Below are 19,273 nucleotides of genomic sequence, written 5' to 3' on the forward strand. Positions count from 1 at the left end.
GAAACGTCCTGGTGAATTGGGTAGAATTACCGGAGGGTTACGCCACGAGGCTGGTGGAGGTGCGCTTTCTGGAGGTTCCCGCCGTAGGAGGGGGCGTTTGGTAGCTATGAAGGTGGGGCCGGGAGCAGCGCCCCACCGCGCGCATCTGACTGTTAACCTCCGTGCCTTCACTCAACCACTCCCTACCTGCTGCTGACAAGGAATTAAGGGCAGACAAGAGACCCACCCTTTTGTTTTTTGGCCGCAGGGCTGGCTCCCAATAACGCCGCGAGAGCAACCTGGTGATGAGCAGCCAGCGGTGCTCCTCTTTCTGTGTTTTCCTCCCTCTGTTCCACAAAGGCACGCAGAGGGAGCTGTGTGTTCGCACTGCTCCTCCCACCAGACCTAAGCTGCCCGCAGCCTGTGTCTGCCGGCAAACGCCGCGCCGGCTCTAGTGCGTGCCGGAGAGCAGAGCAGAGATCACCACCCCAGGGACCGGGCGAGGAGTGCGGCCAGTTCCCTGGAGATAAGAGCGGAGGGGCTGCATTACCCAATGGGCAGGCAACAGCAGAGATAGCCACCCCTGGACGGGAGACCCACTCCCCGGAGAGATCATCACCCAAGAGACAGCAGAACACCGCTCCCTGCAGGGCACAGCGCCGATACCCATCCAGGGGAGCAGCAGAAGCCAGCTGTCTGGGGAGATCGCCAGCCAAGTGCACCCTCGGGAGAAGAGGGGAGCCCATTACACACAAGCAGAGGTGGGGCCAGGAGAGCTAATCACCAAAAGGGACAACTGGGACCCCTCCCTTCCTCTGGGAGGCTCAGGACTCGGGGACAGGCGGGCTTCTGTCCGCTAAAGAGCCGCTCACAAAACTCCGCTCTTCGAGGCACTAGAGTCCCAGCATGGTGGCTGCCTGGGACGGATCTTTGCCCAAATGATTAGAACTTGTCCTCCCTGTGTATTTGTATTTAACGTGGAATTATTTATTGTGTCCAGCTAGCCGGTCTACCTGATGCTCGGCTTCTGAGAGCGGGTCTCTTGCGTGAGTGGCTATGGATGTGCCTTGGGGGAACCTGGCTGCCCTGCTGACCCTGTGGGCGCCACTCTTGGCCGGCTCGGCCTTTTCGGACTTCTCCTTGGACAACGAGGTGCACTCGAGCTTCATCCACCGGCGGTTGCGCAGCCAGGAGCGGCGGGAGATGCAGCGAGAAATCCTGTCCATCTTGGGCCTGCCGCACCGGCCCCGGCCTCACCTGCACGGCAAGCAGAACTCGGCGCCCATGTTCATGCTGGACCTGTACAACGCCATGGCCGTGGAGGAGGACGACGGGGGCTTCTCCTACCCCTACAAGCCCGTCTTCACCACCCAGGGCCCGCCCGCCGCCAGCCTGCAGGACAACAACTTCCTCAACGACGCCGACATGGTCATGAGCTTCGTCAACTTGGGTGAGTGCGTCACAGCGGCCCTGCTCCAGGGGCTCCTGCGAGAAGACGCGGGCCCTCCTGTCGCTCTCCATAGCATTGTCGGCAACTACTAGCTCCAAGCCAACCCTGGCTTTTTAGTCAACCGCACTTTGGATCCTGGGACTTGTAGTTTTAAGTACCAGTATACATAGAGCGGCTGGATCAAAGACATGGCTGGCCGAATGAAGATGGCAACCCCGAAGTGGGCATGGTAGACCCGGTGCCATTTTGTATAGGGGTTATTGGTCTCTATGTTCTTTTACGTTACCTTTTTCTTCTCCATGAATCTATAGCTGGCCAGAGTAAAGTGTGGTGCGACGTTAGCCATATATTGTGAACAGCGTTTGTGTGCGCTTTCCTTTTGTGATCTAGTGGTCTATTCCAATTGCATTTTGTGAGGTGGGTGGACCAGGACTAACAACCATGAACCCTTTTGCCATGTAGCACAGCCCTTACCTATCCTTAGGCATGCATGGATATTGCAAGGACCATTGTTGTGTCAAGGTTTGCAACGATGTACTGGTACATAATACCAAAAGTGCACAGACATGTATTAGCCAAAAAAAACGTGTAAAGGCACAATTCGGCTCCTTCGGAGCAGCATTGCACTAGCCTGGACCAGTAGAATGCTCATTAAGTAATCGCCTTACGTGCATGTGGCCTTTCAAAGTAGATTTCTCAGTTAACTATTTGCATGACACCTAAAATTTTCTAGTTTCAAGCCAACACAAACTACGCAGAACAACTCCTCCTGTGTGAAGGCAGGTTCTTCTTCACGTTTCATCCAGCGTTCGTTTTTCTTTTTGGATGCAATTGAGCTGTGAGGTAAATCATTGGCGTCGTGTTATTTTTTTAGTTATTTGTAATGGCTTTTTTGGTGCTGTGGTGTCCCGGTGATGTTTGAGTGGCGGATTTCGCCGTGTTGCTAGTCCGGTTCTATAGCTCCCCTCCTCTCCCCATGCGAGTGTCCCACACATATGGCGCTTAAATTAAATGACCCTAGAGCAAAAGGATATATTTGTTCAGGATCACGGAATATTGCCTAAGTGGAGAAGCCGAGATTATAAATGTCGTCTCGTGTTTCTGCACCTGTCAGTATGGCCCCACTTACTGATCTAGTCCTGACTTTTCTTTGTCTGCTGGGACCCGAACCCTTGCCTTAACAGTGAATAAAAAAAGGGAAACACAGGAGCAGATAAGCTGCTTATCTCTGACATTGGAACACCTGACATGCCTGTTTGACTATTATTACTGTCTAGCTCACGGTACCGTGACCACAAAAGGGATGGGTGGAATGTTTTGAACGAATCTGTACCACTGGCAATGTTCTGGGCAACCTTCCACACCACCGTTTTTTAGCCTGTCTGTGCCATTGCAAAAGGGGTCCAGCCATATGCAAATCAGTCAGGTACTGCCACCAATGGTAGCAGCCCAGCCCGAACTGCTATGCCAGGTCCCCTCTGCACGGAAACGCAAGCAACCCCAGACATGTTTTGGCCTTGTTGGCCCTCCTCAGTGAGGTGCAGTTTGGTTCCCTATGGCGCAGCAAGCAAGGGACCCACGTCTGGGCAGCTCACGGTACCAACTGCAAATCCTCTAGCCGCTTGCCAAATTAGTGTTGTTCCAACGGGCGGAATTGATTACGTTTATTGCAATTTGTGTTTTACTTTTAAAGTGCATCTAGGTAGGCATGGGCTGATGTACAACCCAGCTGGCCCAGTATCCAGGATGTATCAGGCCAGTGGGATCTCGGGGAGGAAGTCGGCCCTTTATATGAAATGATGAAAAGAGGGGTAATGGGTAAATACACTCCAGCGCTCGAGTTTGGCGTCATATTAACTGGAACCCCGAGTGCAGGGCAGCGGGTGTAATGCAATGCGTGGTGGGCTTTCACGGTACTGGGTAAGCAAAGGAATGGACGCCTTAGCGATATAAACACAACGGGAAGGAAACGGTCACTCTAATGTACAGTCACCGTGGATGGCTGCCAATTTCTATAATGCTGTCAAACCAATGCACTCTTCCAAGATGGGCTCACAAGGCTGCCCCTGAATACAGACGCTGCCAGTGCTAATGACGCAAAACGCCCAAAGAGACACGCACAACCCGGGTCCTCCTGCCCCCATGCAGCAAGACTGTCCTGTATTTTACCTTTGCCCCACTATCCTAACCCGCCTGGCACCAGGAGACCATGCACATGGCTGTGGGGGGGCAACCTAGAACCCAGCCTCTTAACCTAAAAGTGCTGCAGTTCTGCGGGGGAGTGCTGCAGCTCTGCGGGGGTGCACTGGCTCCGTGTTGCGGTTTTGGTGAGCAGCTTGACTTTTCAGTGGTGGAAAGTGCTGCAGCTCTGGATAGCAGAGCTGGCAGAGTACGGCACCCCCGGAGAGAGAGCGTATGGAAGAAAGACTGCACCACCAAAGTACAAGCAGGGCTGCGGTATAATGTCCCTGGGGTCTCATAAGGCAATAAGATGATTCTTGTGGTATCCCCCTGCATCTTGCAGCCGCAGCGTCAGGCATGTATGGGGTCACAAGCTCTACTTACTTCCGTAACCGAGGCCTCAAGTTGTGAACTCCAATGGGAGTTGTTCAGCCGTTGTTGATGCAGTGGTTGCAGGAGTACATCTTTGTACAAGTACACATCTGAAAGGTGACGTGAACTCCAAAATATTGTACCAGCACCTGACCTGGGGCGCCCTGGTGATCTCTTTAGTCTGTCATTCGTGGGTCAGCACCCCGAGGTGTGGGCTGCAGTGCATGGAAGTGCCCCATGATCGCTCAAAGACTCTCCAATTAAAAGCCAGAATCCTGACGCCACCCCCACCATTCACATTCCTCAACTAACCACTCCCTTGAGATGACCCACCAGGTGCAGTTTACTTACCAAACTCCTACCCAGTGATGGAGCCGGTGTGGAGGGGGGGCTACGCCTGTCCCCCCCCTGATCTCCTCCTGGGCCCAGTGCGACCCCCCCCCCCCAGCATCCCACTGGTACCATATGAACCACCCCCCTCCGCTACTGCACCTACCCTGCCCCATACCACCCAATTGATGCTTCACAACCCGGAGGCTGGCCCTGGTTAACCTCTGCCCGCTCATATCCATCCCAAAGAGCACAAAGCTCTCTTGTTGGCACACAGGTAACGGGTACTTCCATCTGCACCCACCAACGCTGCAGGTTTTGTGCATATGCCTTGCCCGCTGTTCAGCAGTCCATCGCCCCTTCTTTCTTAGGGAGCCATGCACAGCGAGGCCACAATTATTGTATGAATGGCACTATGTATGACCACCTACCTTGCCTTACACCCTAAGATTTGTCTGCTTCAGATAACTCAAAAGCTTGGCCCATCCCGTTATGAGATGTGGGTGTGCACCCTGTGTTGTTAGACCCCCAGCTGTGGGCTTTGTGGGTCCTCTGCATATCAAATGTTTCTGGATTTGGCCACCCGCGGGCCAATTTCTCTGAAGTGATCTCACTGGTACATGTACTGGACTGTATTGTATTGTATCAGACTGAAAATAAAGGTGGGAAGTATACCATAACCAATCCATGACATTCCAATGTTTTCTCTACACCCTAGATGGCCATACCTAGAATTGAACATGTCTGCAGCCATGGTAGTTTCTGCTTGTATTGTGAGATGTTTTTCTATAGGGCCACTGCTGCCACTTTCAGGTTCTTTGTGATTTTAGAACCTTTAAGATAATGGGTTGGGTTTGGATAATCTGAGTCCTGATCCTATGGTATTCCATGATCATGGGCTGGATGGGTTGGATTAGGGTGCATTTTTGCTGACTGCGTCTTTTAATGCTAAATATTGATGAATGCATATATGTTACTTATTGCAACACGTCAAATGGCACAGATGCCTTTAGACGAAGAAAGCTATTACATTCTTTGGATTCAAGTTTTTAAATCTTGTTCTCTACAAATGACTTCCAGAGAGACTGGCACAAAAATACAACTGACATTTTAGCTTTTTTTTTCTGAGACTACATAGTTCAAAAATAGAGACCACCTCTGGTGTTATTTCTGATGCTTAGTCTAAACAGTTAATGGGGTGATGTACTCGCTACCATCTCCATACCCCACCGATTGTATATGAAAATACAAGTTTAGAAAGCTAAGCGGAGTGCCTATTCGAAAGGTGAAGTCTACAATCTGTCACTGTTGAGGTACCAACAGTAGGTCCCAATGTAGTAATTCCCTGATCCCAAAGTCCATAACGCTATAATTTGACCTTCGCTCATTCCACACCACTACTTCACAACTCGCTGAAAACATTAGATATTTCACATCCCTGCTCGCATTAGTGAGTCTTGTGAAGTAGTGGTGCACTGTGACCTACACTATTTTGTGTAGCGCAACCTTAATTCTCGCCACACCATTGCTTCATAAGCCTGTGGCAGCACGCAGACCAAGGCCGTGGCACTCGGTGTGGCTTGGGCAGGCCAAAACTTCCATGCCAAGGCAAAATGGCCACTGGCTACTCTGCGTGGCTTGTCTGGGTGGCACGGGACATGGTTCAACGCTGCATAAGCCCAGTGGCCACTGATGACGTGACCATGCAGTGTATATAGTAAAAAAAAAAAAGACGAATTAAGTGACACATTTTTGTTAAAGGGATTTCTTGGTTGTACCACACAACCCCACAAATCCCCCTTTTATGGCCCCTAAGCAAACAAAACTCTGCCACCGAGTGCATTGTTCTTGATGCCCCACGTACCAGCGCACATTATGCGTCCACGCTGACTGTTTGTACAGGACCCCTGCAATGAAAATGGCGCAGACAAGTAGGAGGACTCCAGACTAATTGGAGTCACTTACAATTCAATTTGACGTCGAAGACAAAACGGCCGCCAAATCAACTAGGCCGTATTTTGCAGCCCTGGCTTCGGCACGAAGATATGTTGCAAGCACGTGGCAGCGGACGACTTATGATTGTTTTACGATAGGGGGGGCGGTTTGGGATCTTTACTTGGTAATGCGTGGTTTTGCGTTGCATCATAAAGTCCCCTCAGAGCGTTTCTTCGTATATACAGTCCACTCGCCCGCCTCGTTTTCAGCATCATTATTTTTCCACGGGATGGGTGGGTGGCATGGCACTCCTTTTGATTTTAATAAAGACCAATGTATGGTTGTTTTACCATTTCCTGAGCTTTTGACTCACATGTTTATATTTCAAAACAGTTCCCGAGAGTCACGGTTTTTAGATGTTAATCTTTTCCCACTTAAAAGCAATGCCCCCTTTCTTCCTGTGATCAGCGGGGCGTGCACCGGCAGGCCGCTGGCTGTTAGGGGATGATGCAGAAACTAAGAAGCCCTCCAGTGACGCTCATATCAAGTGATGGCTTTTACAACCTACCCAGTGATTCAAAGTGTACTGTACCCGCCCGGGCAGACGGCGACCCACGCGTCCTGTAACGCAACGCAGCGCAGCGTGTGCGTCAGGCGGCGGTGGCTCACGGGAGTGTCCTGACCACGGAAAGAAAGGAATCAGGAATCGGGCCTACGCGGATGAATGGATTTGTGGAAGGGGGGAGTATTATATTCATTTACAAGGAAGGTTTTCTTTTGAAGTCTGAAGGTTTGCTTTTTGTTCCTTTCTTGTGCGCTGCTTTACTTGACTGGGCATGTCTTACTGCCGCTGCGCGTGCATTGGGGGAGGCCTCCATAGTTTACTCTATGCTACCCAGTGCTGCAAATGTACTAGACCTACCCCTCTTCTCCCACGCCCCCCAGTTCGAGATGGCTGGCAGCTTTGGTGGTGGGGGCGGCGCAGGCGCAGAGCCCCGGCTCGAGGTGAGAGTTTCAAGGAATGAATCCGCAGTGCAGCGGAGTGTGGGGCACACCTGCATGATGTATTGAGTCCTGGCAATTTGCACAGAAGAAAGGCGCGTTTTGGGAGCGTAAGAATGACCACGCAATTCGACCTCTTCCATGCGGACCTCTGCTCGTTTCACCCGATCAGCAAACGATCTGTAAACTGCAAGACCGTTATGCCGTTCTGCATAGTGAGTGGTTGTGACGCCCGGGTTGTTTGGTGTAGTGTTGTCAAATGAATTACTCTATCCCCACTTGTGTAGTTTATCTAACATAGCTCACAAGATCGCCGCAGATCCGCCTTGTTCCGGCCCAATTCCTCACACGAAGCTACCCCTACTCTAATAGGGAATGGGAGACCCAGTGTTCGTTTCAATAAGCAAATGGCACGTCATACCAGCGCTTCTTGTATTTGAAAAGGGGAGGTGATCCCACTCACTTGCCTCTGTTAGAAAAAGAGCCCGGGGCCTTGTTCCTCCTATGGGCTATAAGGTTATTTTCCAAATAAAGAGTCTTCTAGTTTTACTACTTCTAATTCAGATAAAGGCAAATAAAATACTACCAACTTGGGGCATCAGCCCGAAACGACAGAGGGGAGAAAGAGCAACTTTTTATTTTTTTACCTCAGATTTCCTGACTTTGGGGCTGATTCACCCAAAAATCCAATTTTCAGAGCAAGTTCCCTCTATCTCTAGGCCTAACTTGTACTGACATGGCGCGAAAAAAAACATCCTATGCACCTTACTAATGAAAGAGAATGAATGCAGGCTACATCGGAGTTACTGAAAGGCCCACTGAAACCTAAAATGAGTGGTCTGATCTGGAGTAACTTTCTCCAGATTAAGAAGTTTCAGGTTTACAAACAAACTTCATAAAATGTTTTCTCCAACTCGAATATTTTTTCAGCACAACACATGCCACACATTTTTATGTATACTGAATTCATACTTAAAACTGACATCCAGTCCTTAAACCTAGGGCATTCAAGTGTAGTTGTTGAGTCAACAAATCCTAAAACTAACTCGTTTTGTGACTACATGTAAAGTTACACTTTGTGGGCGTGTACCTCATGCACGCTTAGACACCTCCATGACAACCCTTCTGTCTTATAATCAAAACTGCCTTGGAAATCCTAGTTTGTATATTAGATCAAAACGTAGCGCCCAATGGATGACCCATTTGGTGGTAGTGGTAAACCATACAGTATTTTTGAATGCCGGATGTTTTACCGTTCCACCAAATTTACGAGTTTTACATTTGAAACTCTCTCACTTTACTGGCTTTTGTGGCATGGCATTTACCACAGTCATTACAACATGCAGTAATTACTAAATCCAGCAATAAAACATCCCCATGGAATTATTGGACCTCAAATGGGCAAATAATTTGAGGGTCTGCATGCCTAGAAATAAAAAAAAACGTTAAAGTTACAGTGAGCAGTAATAGAATTGCTGTTTTTACAGGGGTGGCTCGTCCGTGATGGGTGACGGGACACCAACACAACAGTGCCGTTGCCCATTATGGAGGAGCAACAGCTAAAACTGCGTATACTACAGCACCAGTACTGGTCATCTACGATAAAGCAGACTGGCATATTTCGGTCCTGCTAATCTGGATAATATTTTAATGCGGTGGTCCGCTAGGAATTTGCAGGGGAGGTTAGTCATTCAATGCCACTAAAGGGGTGAGGCAGGGTTGTGTCTTTGCCCGTCTTGTTTGGTATATATATTGAGGAAGTCATCTCAGCCCTGCTGACAGGTTGTCTAGACCCCCCCAAAATGGGTGGGGATCGCTATCCAGCGTTATTTGCAGATGATTCTGGCAACATCACCACAAGGACGTAGAGCTAGCCTAGCAGCATTTCTGAAGACATGTGGGGATTTCAAACTAATATAAAATATTGAGAAAATCGTAGACCATGATTTTAAGACCCACGCGTGCTAAAGGTTCTGATGTAGGCATCAGAGTCGCGGGCTGCAGGCTTGAACAAGTTGTATTTTATGATTAGAATCAGATTCCACAAGACTGGTTTCTGGTCTGACCAACTTGACAAAGCATGTGCCCCCCGGGAGAAGTATAGCGGGGCAGTGAGGGGTTTCTTCAATCAACATGAAGGGGCTTCACCTGCTCTTGACATGTATACAAAAACAAGCTAGCACTTCTTCTTTTTTAGGCTGGAAATATGGGGTTATGCCAATGATACCAGTATGTCAAAAGTAGAGAATGGATAAAAAAAAAAAACCTGCTTGTGTTACCTCAGGAATCGCCAAATGCTCTCATCCCTTTGGAGACTGATGTGCTCCCCATTGGGGAGGGGGGCGCTTTTAGACCAATTTGTATTGCGAGAGGCTCTGTCCCACTCCAGATATTGAGAAATATCGAAGCACTGTCTCGTGTACTGACCCTGGAGGGGAGAGTGAGTATCCCCTGGGTTAAGCACGTGAAACTTTAAGTACTCTGAGTTTGCATTGTGGTCGTGCCCCACTAATAGAGGCAAATTGATTGTCAACAGGGTTAAAAGGGCCATTGCTATTTGTTCTAGGACCAAAATGGAGGAAGATGGTTGAAAACTGTAATTGGGGCCAGGTTATTTAGCAATTCGAAGTGTCTCTTGACACTGCTAATCCCCCTTATGCACGTGCATTGTATCTGGGGTTTAGGATGAGTACACTTGGGGTTGCAGCGTTTACTAAATCATGGGGCAACGCAGGTATGGGCCTTGTCCACTGTGCGGACTACATGAGGAAACTATGCTCACCCTATGTTCCTGTGTCCTAGGTTCAGTACATTGAGAAATCATTATTTGAAAACAATTTGAAAAAATGTTGAGGGAAGAGGGTACTCGAACCATTGCCCATGTTATGGCGTTATGCAGGAGTACCAGTGATTTGGCTGTTCACATCGTAGCAACATGTATTCACCCGGGCGTGCGTGCTAAGAATGAAACAGTTAATGGCTGAGGAAAAAAGAGATACTGTGTACCATATTTGAAATAAGAGCGCCTATTTCTGCCTTACTTTGTTTGTCTTAAGCTATTTAAAGCGGAGTTTTATCTCCGTGGGGCCGCATGAAGAGCATCCTCATGGCAGTCAGTGTATCAAAGGGGCTGCGAGTATTCTCTCCCCTTAACTTTTAGCCAACTATATCCTTTTTCTATGATTTTCTAAAACATTTAAAACGTTGTATATAATGAATTGTGATATTAATATGAATTATACGGTGGAAATGCATATTGAGCTTTTTTAAAGGTTTTTCAATGTTTTTCTTTTAGTATATTGTAAGATTATCAAATGTACATTTTGAATCTGTTGTGATGTTTTAGTCTTTTTTGGCCTGTTGCCGAATAATAGCAGATTGCTTATTATTGCGACATGCCAATTTTTAATAGTAAAACCAATATAAGTTTGTTCTTACTTGGGGATACTGCCAAATATTGGCAGAGACCGAGTGGGCATGTTTCCTTATAGTAAGTATCATTACTGATATTATGTGCAAAGCAAACATGAGTATCTTCTTATATGAGAATACTGGCATATATTGGTGCAGCCAGCATTGAAATGTATGGGTACAGCCAGCGTGATCCTATTTTTATATTGCTGGCTAAAGCATAAAGAAAATGCCTTGAGAAATGCCTCTTGGCGCCGTTGGTGACTTGCATATATTGATTTAGAGAACTTTGATAAAACTGACAAGAACCGCGTTGCCTTGAAAGGAACTTTTGGTTATGCATTATCCATTCAAGATCCAGGAGAGAATCCTGGAAAGACTGAGAAGCCTGACATTTTCACTCTTTCCGTTATGTTTTTGATAAGCGGTAGGGCCAGTTTAGTAGATCGGTTTGGACCGAGGACAATTTTTGTTTTGAACTGTATATTGGGACCTTAGTTTGAATAGGAAGGTAAACCTCCTTTTAGCAATGGGGATAGTAAGCCATTTTTCTTTTTTATTTGAATAAAGCTGTGTACCACAGTTGTCTGGTCCGAGTCCTTCTTCTGTCTTGCCACACTGAGCTTTGACAGACCGGGCAATGCAGAGAATTGTACTTCACGCAGTTCTTCATGAAAATAATCCAGCGTGTATTTCCATCCAGTCTATGGCTCACCTCGGCTGCCTAAAACGCATGATATCTCTCGAGGCGATGGTACTTGAAATGATATTGTGGCTCAAAGCACTCTCCACCTGTTTAAATAACTACCTATATTTGAAAATAATAAACTTTACAAAGGCCATCCCTGTTTAAAGTCGCAGCCAAAATGCTTTAAGATGTTCTCTGCAAAGTTGACGACCCATAGAAACCACATTTCACTATGCATTATAGAAACGCAGAACATTTGGATATTAGCGGCTGTGTCCGTGTTTGCGAATTGCACCTCTCTGCTCATGAGCGTGTCAAACATTCTCCCCGGCAGCGCCAGATCTGCTCCAGCTTTAGGCGTTGCGAATAAGGCATCTGGAGCAAGTCTAGGTTGCTCAGAAAACCTCCTGATTTGCTCCAGTGCAGATTTTTGGTAATCGGGGAAGAGGGCCTTAATGCTTATCAGAGTTGCTTCAAACCTACAGAGTGGTGTTTTCAAGCTGCATGGAGCAGTTTTTGTAAGTTTTAAATCGTGTAACATTTAAGTCTACAATGCCATGGCTCTCTGACCACGTGCCTGATCTCGGATTAATAATTGAAAGATTGGATTTACTGGAAAGGGATCCATGTGTAGTATGGAGGCTGATCTAAAAGTTCTTGGTGTGATTACCTGCGACGGCCGAGTAAGTGACCCTCTGAGGGTGCATTTAAGTGCAATTAGTTTCTTTCTTGTGGCTATGGCATTCCCTTTTTAGATTGAGGGTGCCAAGCTGTTGCTAATTTGGTGTAAATCATAGCCACTAAGCGGTAGAGAATAAGTTAGACTTCTCACCAACACTCATTAGATTCACTGAAGATCTTGCTTGATATCAGTTTTTGTCAAATACAAATTGAAAAAAAGACCCCCAAAAAAATATAACTGCAACACCTGAGGGCTGCAGTGCGTGTGATCAGTAAATCGCCCGATTTGAGACTGTGTAGGGTTACCTGTATGGTCATGGACTAAATGGATGCTGCTCGACTGTGCATCGTGGAGTGTGACATGTAGATAAGGGCATCGCCCCAAATAAGATGCTGGTATATTTGGAGCAGCTGGGATTTAATGGCGTTCGAATTCCTGCGCACTTCAGATGTATAATTGCCTGCTTTGTCGTGAGCTCACCTTGAAGTTTGCTGTAATTATGACTCCTCTCTCTGTTCATTTGTGAAGTGGAATTCATTTGAACTTCCCAGACGCATCCCCTCTTCCCCCGCCCCCAAAGGAAACCCTTGTAACAGCAAGTAGTTTAAAGTACAACTGCTGTGGAGAAGAGGAAGATTGAAACACAATCTGCCAAAATGTGAACCATTACGTTTACCCTCTTGGATGGCACGGGTGGATGTAATTCATGGGGCAGTTGTCGGGGATTATGGTAAAAGGTGCTTTGTTATCGGCATATTTTAAATGTTAATATTTTAGCAGCGAGTGAGTTCATTTCTTCCAAACCGGAAACGCACAATGAAGGAAATGTGTTGTAAAATAAGATAAACGGGCAGTGAGGGAGCACCCTGACGCCAGGTCATTTGATGCCTGACCCCTCCAAAGGGTTAAAAAAAAAATACAATAAAAGAGGAGACTGAGGATCAGACTGTTTGAGGATACCAAGTGAGACAATTTTCTAATTTCTCTCAACAACTGCTGTGCCTGAAACTCTAGATCAGCCACTCTACTCCACCAGCACGTAAAGGCGGCTATCAAGTGCCAGTACCAAGAGCCACAATCTCTACCATCAGTTGTGTGTTTTTGTCTTTTGTTTGCGGTGTCCATCGTTGCGGGGTCTGCCAAGGCAGTCCTATTTACATACAGAGTACCCAAGGCTCCATTTTTTTCCCCATGGCTCCTTTCAGCATCTGTCTGCGCCCCGCTGGGAGACGCCTGTACAGACTTCACAATCACTTTTCACATCTAGTCCAATGGTGGCGAAATATCAGTAAGCCGCTCCATGCAGTTAACCCATTTCTCACCCCGGCCGTGCAACATTCATGCCTTGGTGTGCCAGCATTGCTACAATCAAACCAATCGCCCAGACTCCAATCACCCCACCCATGAAGTGAATTTCTGCAATGCTAGACCGAAAGGACCGGTACCAAGCGCCTCAAACGCCATCCCTCCAAGACCCCTGCACCTCAAGTTGCCAAGACATTACATCCTGGTATTGGGGGAGAGAGAGGTACGAGTAGAGCTGTCAGTTTATGGTAGCAGGTCTTCTCCAGAAAACCGTTCATGGCAATGCACCCCCACCTGCCCATTAGCTCCACACCAGATTCAAACTTTCCAAAATGCACTTGGTGGACCCTCTTTCCTCTAAATGCTTCATTATTTGCAGTACAGTAGGTGACTTAGGCCTCAGTTACTCCATGTCCCCAGAGAGCTGCAGAAAAAGGTCCGGCTCGTTGAGGGCTTGCACCCAATTTCGCTGAACGTCATCACGTACGACCGTTTTGGGAATTATTGTAGTTTGCGCCAGACACAGGTGTCCAAAATAAATGAAATGCTTGAGGACACGTTTCAAAACGTCATTGTGTGAACTGTGTTGCATTCTTCTGGAGAAATGAGCGAGGCCGCTATGATGAAGGGTATCTTTGTGTGCGTAGCTCTGGTCGCGTGCGCTAAGACTATGCCAACTGTGTTCTGTGTGTCAGGCCTGTACACGCTGCTTTTGCCGATGGAGGGCGATGTTGGATGTCGACTTTTAGAAGTGTGTGCGGTGCACCTGAGCAAACTTGTAAGGACGATAAATGGGTATTTCTCCCTTGGGATGCAAGAGGCGCCTAGAATAGAACGCAGATGCGCTTGGTAGGTCCTTGGTTTGCGATGTCCATTGACTGTGTTGTTGTTGAGCCTTTTAGAGCTGCGGATTCATCTTGCAATCAGCTAAGCCTTTCTTGAAGAAAAAAAAAACACTTTTCAAATAACGTATTTGATATCACAACTCGCACAGACACAGAAGAAGACTACCCACAGTTTAGTGTTTACATGTGCCGCGTGTATAAACCAATCATGTATTTATTTATTTTTACTTTCCCTTTCACCCATTTTCAGTTATTTATCTTAACCACCTGTGATGGTGGTTAAGATAAAAATGATGGGAGGGGGAGAGGCATGGCTGCAGGGAAGAGTAAGTGGGTCTGTCACATATTGGGGCGGGGGAAAGCGGGTCATGTGGAGAAAGGGGAGGAGCTATATGGGAGCGGGCAGGAATAGTTAGGCGTACGGCCAACACAAGGGGGAGGGGCGGACCACTGGTGGGACCAATTCTGAGGCAAATCAACATGCAGTTTTCGTAACGTAGGTATAGACCTTAGTTCTGTTGTTATGGTTTGTCACCGTAATACTTTCAAAGCTTGGAATTCTTGTCTGAGGCATGTGGTGCCAAGATAAATGTTTCTATTACTATGGAGATGTTCCTCCAATTATAATACATTTTTATTAAAATATGACACACACCCATAATAATATTTAGAAAATATGTATCGACAATCCCTTGGATGGAGGTGATACAGAGTTTGTGCTGAACTGATATACGCACCGGGTTTCCAAAGCAGTTTTGGAGTATTATATTATAACATAGAAATCCATTAGTGTTAGGCATGTTAGGGGCTTGAGTGGAGTGCTCGGGCAATCCTGGTAGATGTGCAGTCAAATGTGAAAAAAACACCCTCGCTTGGCCAGTATTTCACAATAATTGTCCAGATATAACGTGTCCCCAAGTCTTCAACTGCTTGCTATTCCAGTTTGTCTGGTATTTAAGTTAGCAGAAACAGCCAACACGTGTTTCGACTAAAAAAATCTTTCAAGGCAAATGGGTATCTCTGCGTTACCCATATGGGTTTTTTCCTATAGTTTATCAATAAGTAGATTGGAGCGTTCCGTTGAAGTAAGTATTAAATGATATGGATAATGCTAAGGCCAGCCGTCGCCCCTCGTTGGAGCCTCACAAAGATTTGGTGAGGTGTCCTGTATGGAGTCACTTGATGGATGCTCAGCGTGTCTGTATTTATTGTACTAAAGCTACATTTCCAAATGATAATTCTGGGGCCGCCAAGCTCCCTTGGAAAATGGCCTGATTCAAGAGTAGGACGTGTGAAAGGTGAATGTTGTTGGTAACAAAAGACAAGGGAGTGGGATGGGCATACAAAGTAAATATGGCCTGTCTGGCTCTAGTTGCAAAGTAAATCATGTTCTGCAAAGCGCTCCATGCCACAGTAAGCCCCTGCCCCCAACGCAGCTCTGAGGAGCGGGGAGTGAATGCTCTCAAGCTGTAAGCGAAACGGTGTAAACTCAAGTGTGCCCAAAGATGAGCTCAAACTAGCCGTAAACGGGCAGTTGTATATTTTCTTTTTTAAATCTTCCTCTAGCTACGTTGCTAAGTGACATTTGTATCGCCCCCTCCCACCCCCCCCTCCCGAGGCATGTTTTTTTTCAGGTGAACCAGTGTTTTCTTTTAAGAACTTTATTTTTGATTTGCGTGTCACAGTACACTCAGCATGTTTCACAATAACACCAACTTCCCTCTGCAACTTTTACATCAAGTACATGTTTTTACATATTCACAAAGATTGACGTCACAGTAGGCGTGTCACATGGCACAGAGTAGCATCCACACTTTCATTATCAGAGTTATCATCGTCCATGGAAGTTTTGTTTAAGTATGCCCTGAACGGGGCCCAAATGTCTTTTGGTTTACATGGAGCAGGTATCATACCCACGTAATTTTCTTCACATTCATTTACATAGGTAAGGGTTGTTAGGAACTGTTCTGCTGTTGGAGCCTGGCCGCTTTTCCATTTCTGCAGGATGCATTTCTTTGCTACTGCGCAGGCGACGTTAAACAGTCTCCTAGTTTTTTCCGGGACCTTACCAATGTCACCAAAAAGGTATTTAGGTGGACTAAGGTGTGCATGAATTTGAGTTATGTCCTCAAGGATATTGGCCACTGCAAGCCAGAAGCGCGCTATCTGGGGACATGTCCAATACATATGAAACGAATCCGCACCAGGGGCATGGCATTTCGGGCAGTTATCGGGGATGGTTCTGTAGAACTTTGCCATTTTGGCCAGGGTAAAATGTAACCTATTCAAAACCTTAAATTGTATTAATCTTAGGCCAGCATTAAGTGAGGTCTTTTTAGATAGGAGACAGTATCTAGACCACTGTCCTGCATCAATAGCAGTGTTCATGTCTTTTTCCCAAGATGCCTTGATGGTATTTGTGGATTTCGTATGCGCTTGCACAGTATTGTATAATTTGGACACCCCGGTGCCCGCCTGGGAATACAATGACTGATAGCATGCATGTTCGGGAGGTTCACCTGGGAATGTTGGCCACCTAGCCCTGAACGCAGCTTTCATACTGTGATATTGTAGGGTGGCTAGTTGGCTGTTCCCCACTGAGGTTGCAAAGTCTTCCGGAGTAACAAATTTACCGTTGGGGAACATAGATTTCATCGTGAGTACATAGTCAGGCAGCCAGGTTTTCTGGATGCCAGCATCGTATGTCGGTTAGATGCCTGGGAAATTCCAGAGAGGGGCTTGGGAATCATAAGGGCAGACTATATGGAGACATTTGCTTATTGCAGCCCATGCTGCCACTGTACAGGAAGTTGGATCAAACTTGCAATCATCCCTATGTGCCTTCGTGAATATAATGGATCTCAAGTCCGTTGGGCGGACCGAATGGCGCTCAATAGATATGTGTGGCATTTTGTCCAACAGGTCCTGCCAGAACTTTGCGTAATGAGCCTGTGCCACATAATAGTATAGCTCAAAATCCGGGGTGGCGAAGCCACCCATGTCATAGGGTTCGACCAATTTATTCCATTTCAATCTATTTGCGCCACCATTCCACACAAAGGTGGTGGCCATGGAATGCAGATTATCAAAAAAGAGCTTGCCGGGCCATATAGGCACGTTGCAGAATATGTATAGGAGCTTAGGGAGTACTGTCATCTTAAGGACTGCTATCCGACCGGCAAGGGATATGGGAAGTTTGGACCAAGTTTGGAGTTTAGGGTAAATGGTTTGTAACATGGATTCATAGTTATCTATGTACAGATAGGTCTTATCGTGAGAAACCAGGATTCCCAGGTACCGAATGTGAACGGGGGCCCATGACAAACCCTGGGTGTTTTGTAGGACAAGTAGTAGCTCGTGTCAGTGGGAAGATCTCGGATTTAGCCATGTTGATCTTATAGCCTGAGTGTGTTGTGAATTTGGCGATCACCTCCAAAATGGGGGAAAGGTTCTTTTCCGGTTCCCTTATGTATAATAGTGCATCGTCGGCATACAATGAGATGACTTGATATGCACCGGCCATTTTTATACCCCTGAGGTCTTGTTCAGCTCTAACTGCAGCTGCTACCAGTTCAATAGTGAGGGCGAAAAGGATGGGTGAAAAGGGGTATCCCAGCCTCATTCCCCTACATAGAGTGAATCGGTTGGACAGGGTACGATTAGTAACAACTCTGCCTTGGAAGAGGCATATAACGGACTTTGACACAACCCATCAGGTTAGGGCCGAATCCGAATTTGTGAAGAACCTCAAACATGTATAGCCATGATACCAAATCGAACGCTTTTTCGGCGTCCAATGAAATGGCAGCCGCTTGTGCCTCAGGCTTGATCTGTGCTAGAATACTAAACAGTCGGCGCAAGTTCAGGGCAGTAGATCTAGTAGGAATAAAACCACATTGGTCAGGATGAATTAAAGTGGTCATTTTGGGAAGAAGCCTAGTGGCCAATACCTTCGCGTAAATCTTAGCATCTGTGTTGATCAGGGACAAAGGACGGTAAGAGGATCGTTCATGTGCCGGGCGTCTGGGCTTCAAAAGTACCGTAATGACCGCCTCTGACATGGACTCAGGGAGCGAACCAGCGCTCATAGCCTCTTCCCAAACGAGGGCCAGTATTGGCGCAAGTATTTGAGAGCAGGTCTTATATAGGTCAGCATTGAGGCCGTCTGGGCCTGGAGTTTTACTCGATGCTAGTGCTTTAATCGCCTCAGCAATTTCCTCGCATGTCATAGGTTGTTCAAGGGACCAGTTGTCCTCTGTTAGACTAGGGAGGGAGGTCTTATTCAGGTGTGACTTCACGTCATCCCGTGTACATCTGTCATGGTTAGCGTAAAGATCAACGTAATAGTCGGTGAACTCAGAGTTTATTTCATCCTCCCCATGTACAGCAACTCCCTCGTCAGTAAGAATGCTTGCAATAGGGGAGTGATTGTGGTCGTTACGAAATATACGGGCCAGGTGGTGACCAGCCCTATTGTCCTCCCCGTATCTGCGTGCTCTAGCCAGGGTGGCCATGTATTGTTGTTCTTTGGTGGCCAGTTTGTTAAAAGTCTGAAGGTGCAAGTTGATGTCTGCCAGGGTGCATTTATCATGAGTGTTACTATAGGCAGATTCGAGCAGTTGGAGGATCGATTCTGTATTGCCCAAGTCAGTTCTGATGGCTCTGAGGAGACCAGGCGTCTTGGACATGAGATTGCCCCGTACCCATACCTTAAATGTTTCCCAGATGGAAGCCCAGCTGCTCACAGAACCCCTGTTCAGATGGAAAAATTCTTCCGTCTCCGTATATAGAGCCTCTATCACGTTCGGGTCTTTCAAAATATTGGGGGGCATCCTCCACTGCTGTGCAGAGCGGCCGATGTCGGGAAGCCGTAAAACTAGAGTGACGGGGGAGTGATCCGAGAGTGTGCGTGCAAGGATATCGCAGCATTCGATGGAGTTAATAAGGGAGGAGGAGATGAGCCAATAGTCTATTCTAGATTCAGAATCATGGACGGAGGAATAAAAGGTAGATTTTCTTTCTATGGGATGAGTTCCTCTCCATACATCTGACAAATCAAGGTCTTCCTGGGCTTGGTGTATAATGTTGGCTGC

General features: G+C 47.1%; 1 protein-coding gene across 1 annotated transcript in view; it reads left to right on the plus strand.

Annotated features, from left to right (window-relative positions):
- Window positions 1-399: 399 nt before the first annotated feature.
- BMP7 (bone morphogenetic protein 7) overlaps window positions 400-19,273 on the plus strand; it is a 557,435-nt gene continuing 538,561 nt past the window's right edge. The window contains exon 1 of the mRNA XM_069651102.1: window positions 400-1,429. Coding sequence (XP_069507203.1) covers window positions 1,036-1,429 — 394 coding nt within the window. The 5' untranslated portion in view covers window positions 400-1,035. The remainder of the gene's footprint in view (window positions 1,430-19,273) is intronic.

Source organism: Ambystoma mexicanum, chromosome 3p, assembly GCF_040938575.1.
Source record: "Ambystoma mexicanum isolate Mex_15411 chromosome 3p, UKY_AmexF1_1, whole genome shotgun sequence".
Classification (NCBI taxonomy): Eukaryota; Metazoa; Chordata; class Amphibia; order Caudata; family Ambystomatidae; genus Ambystoma; species Ambystoma mexicanum.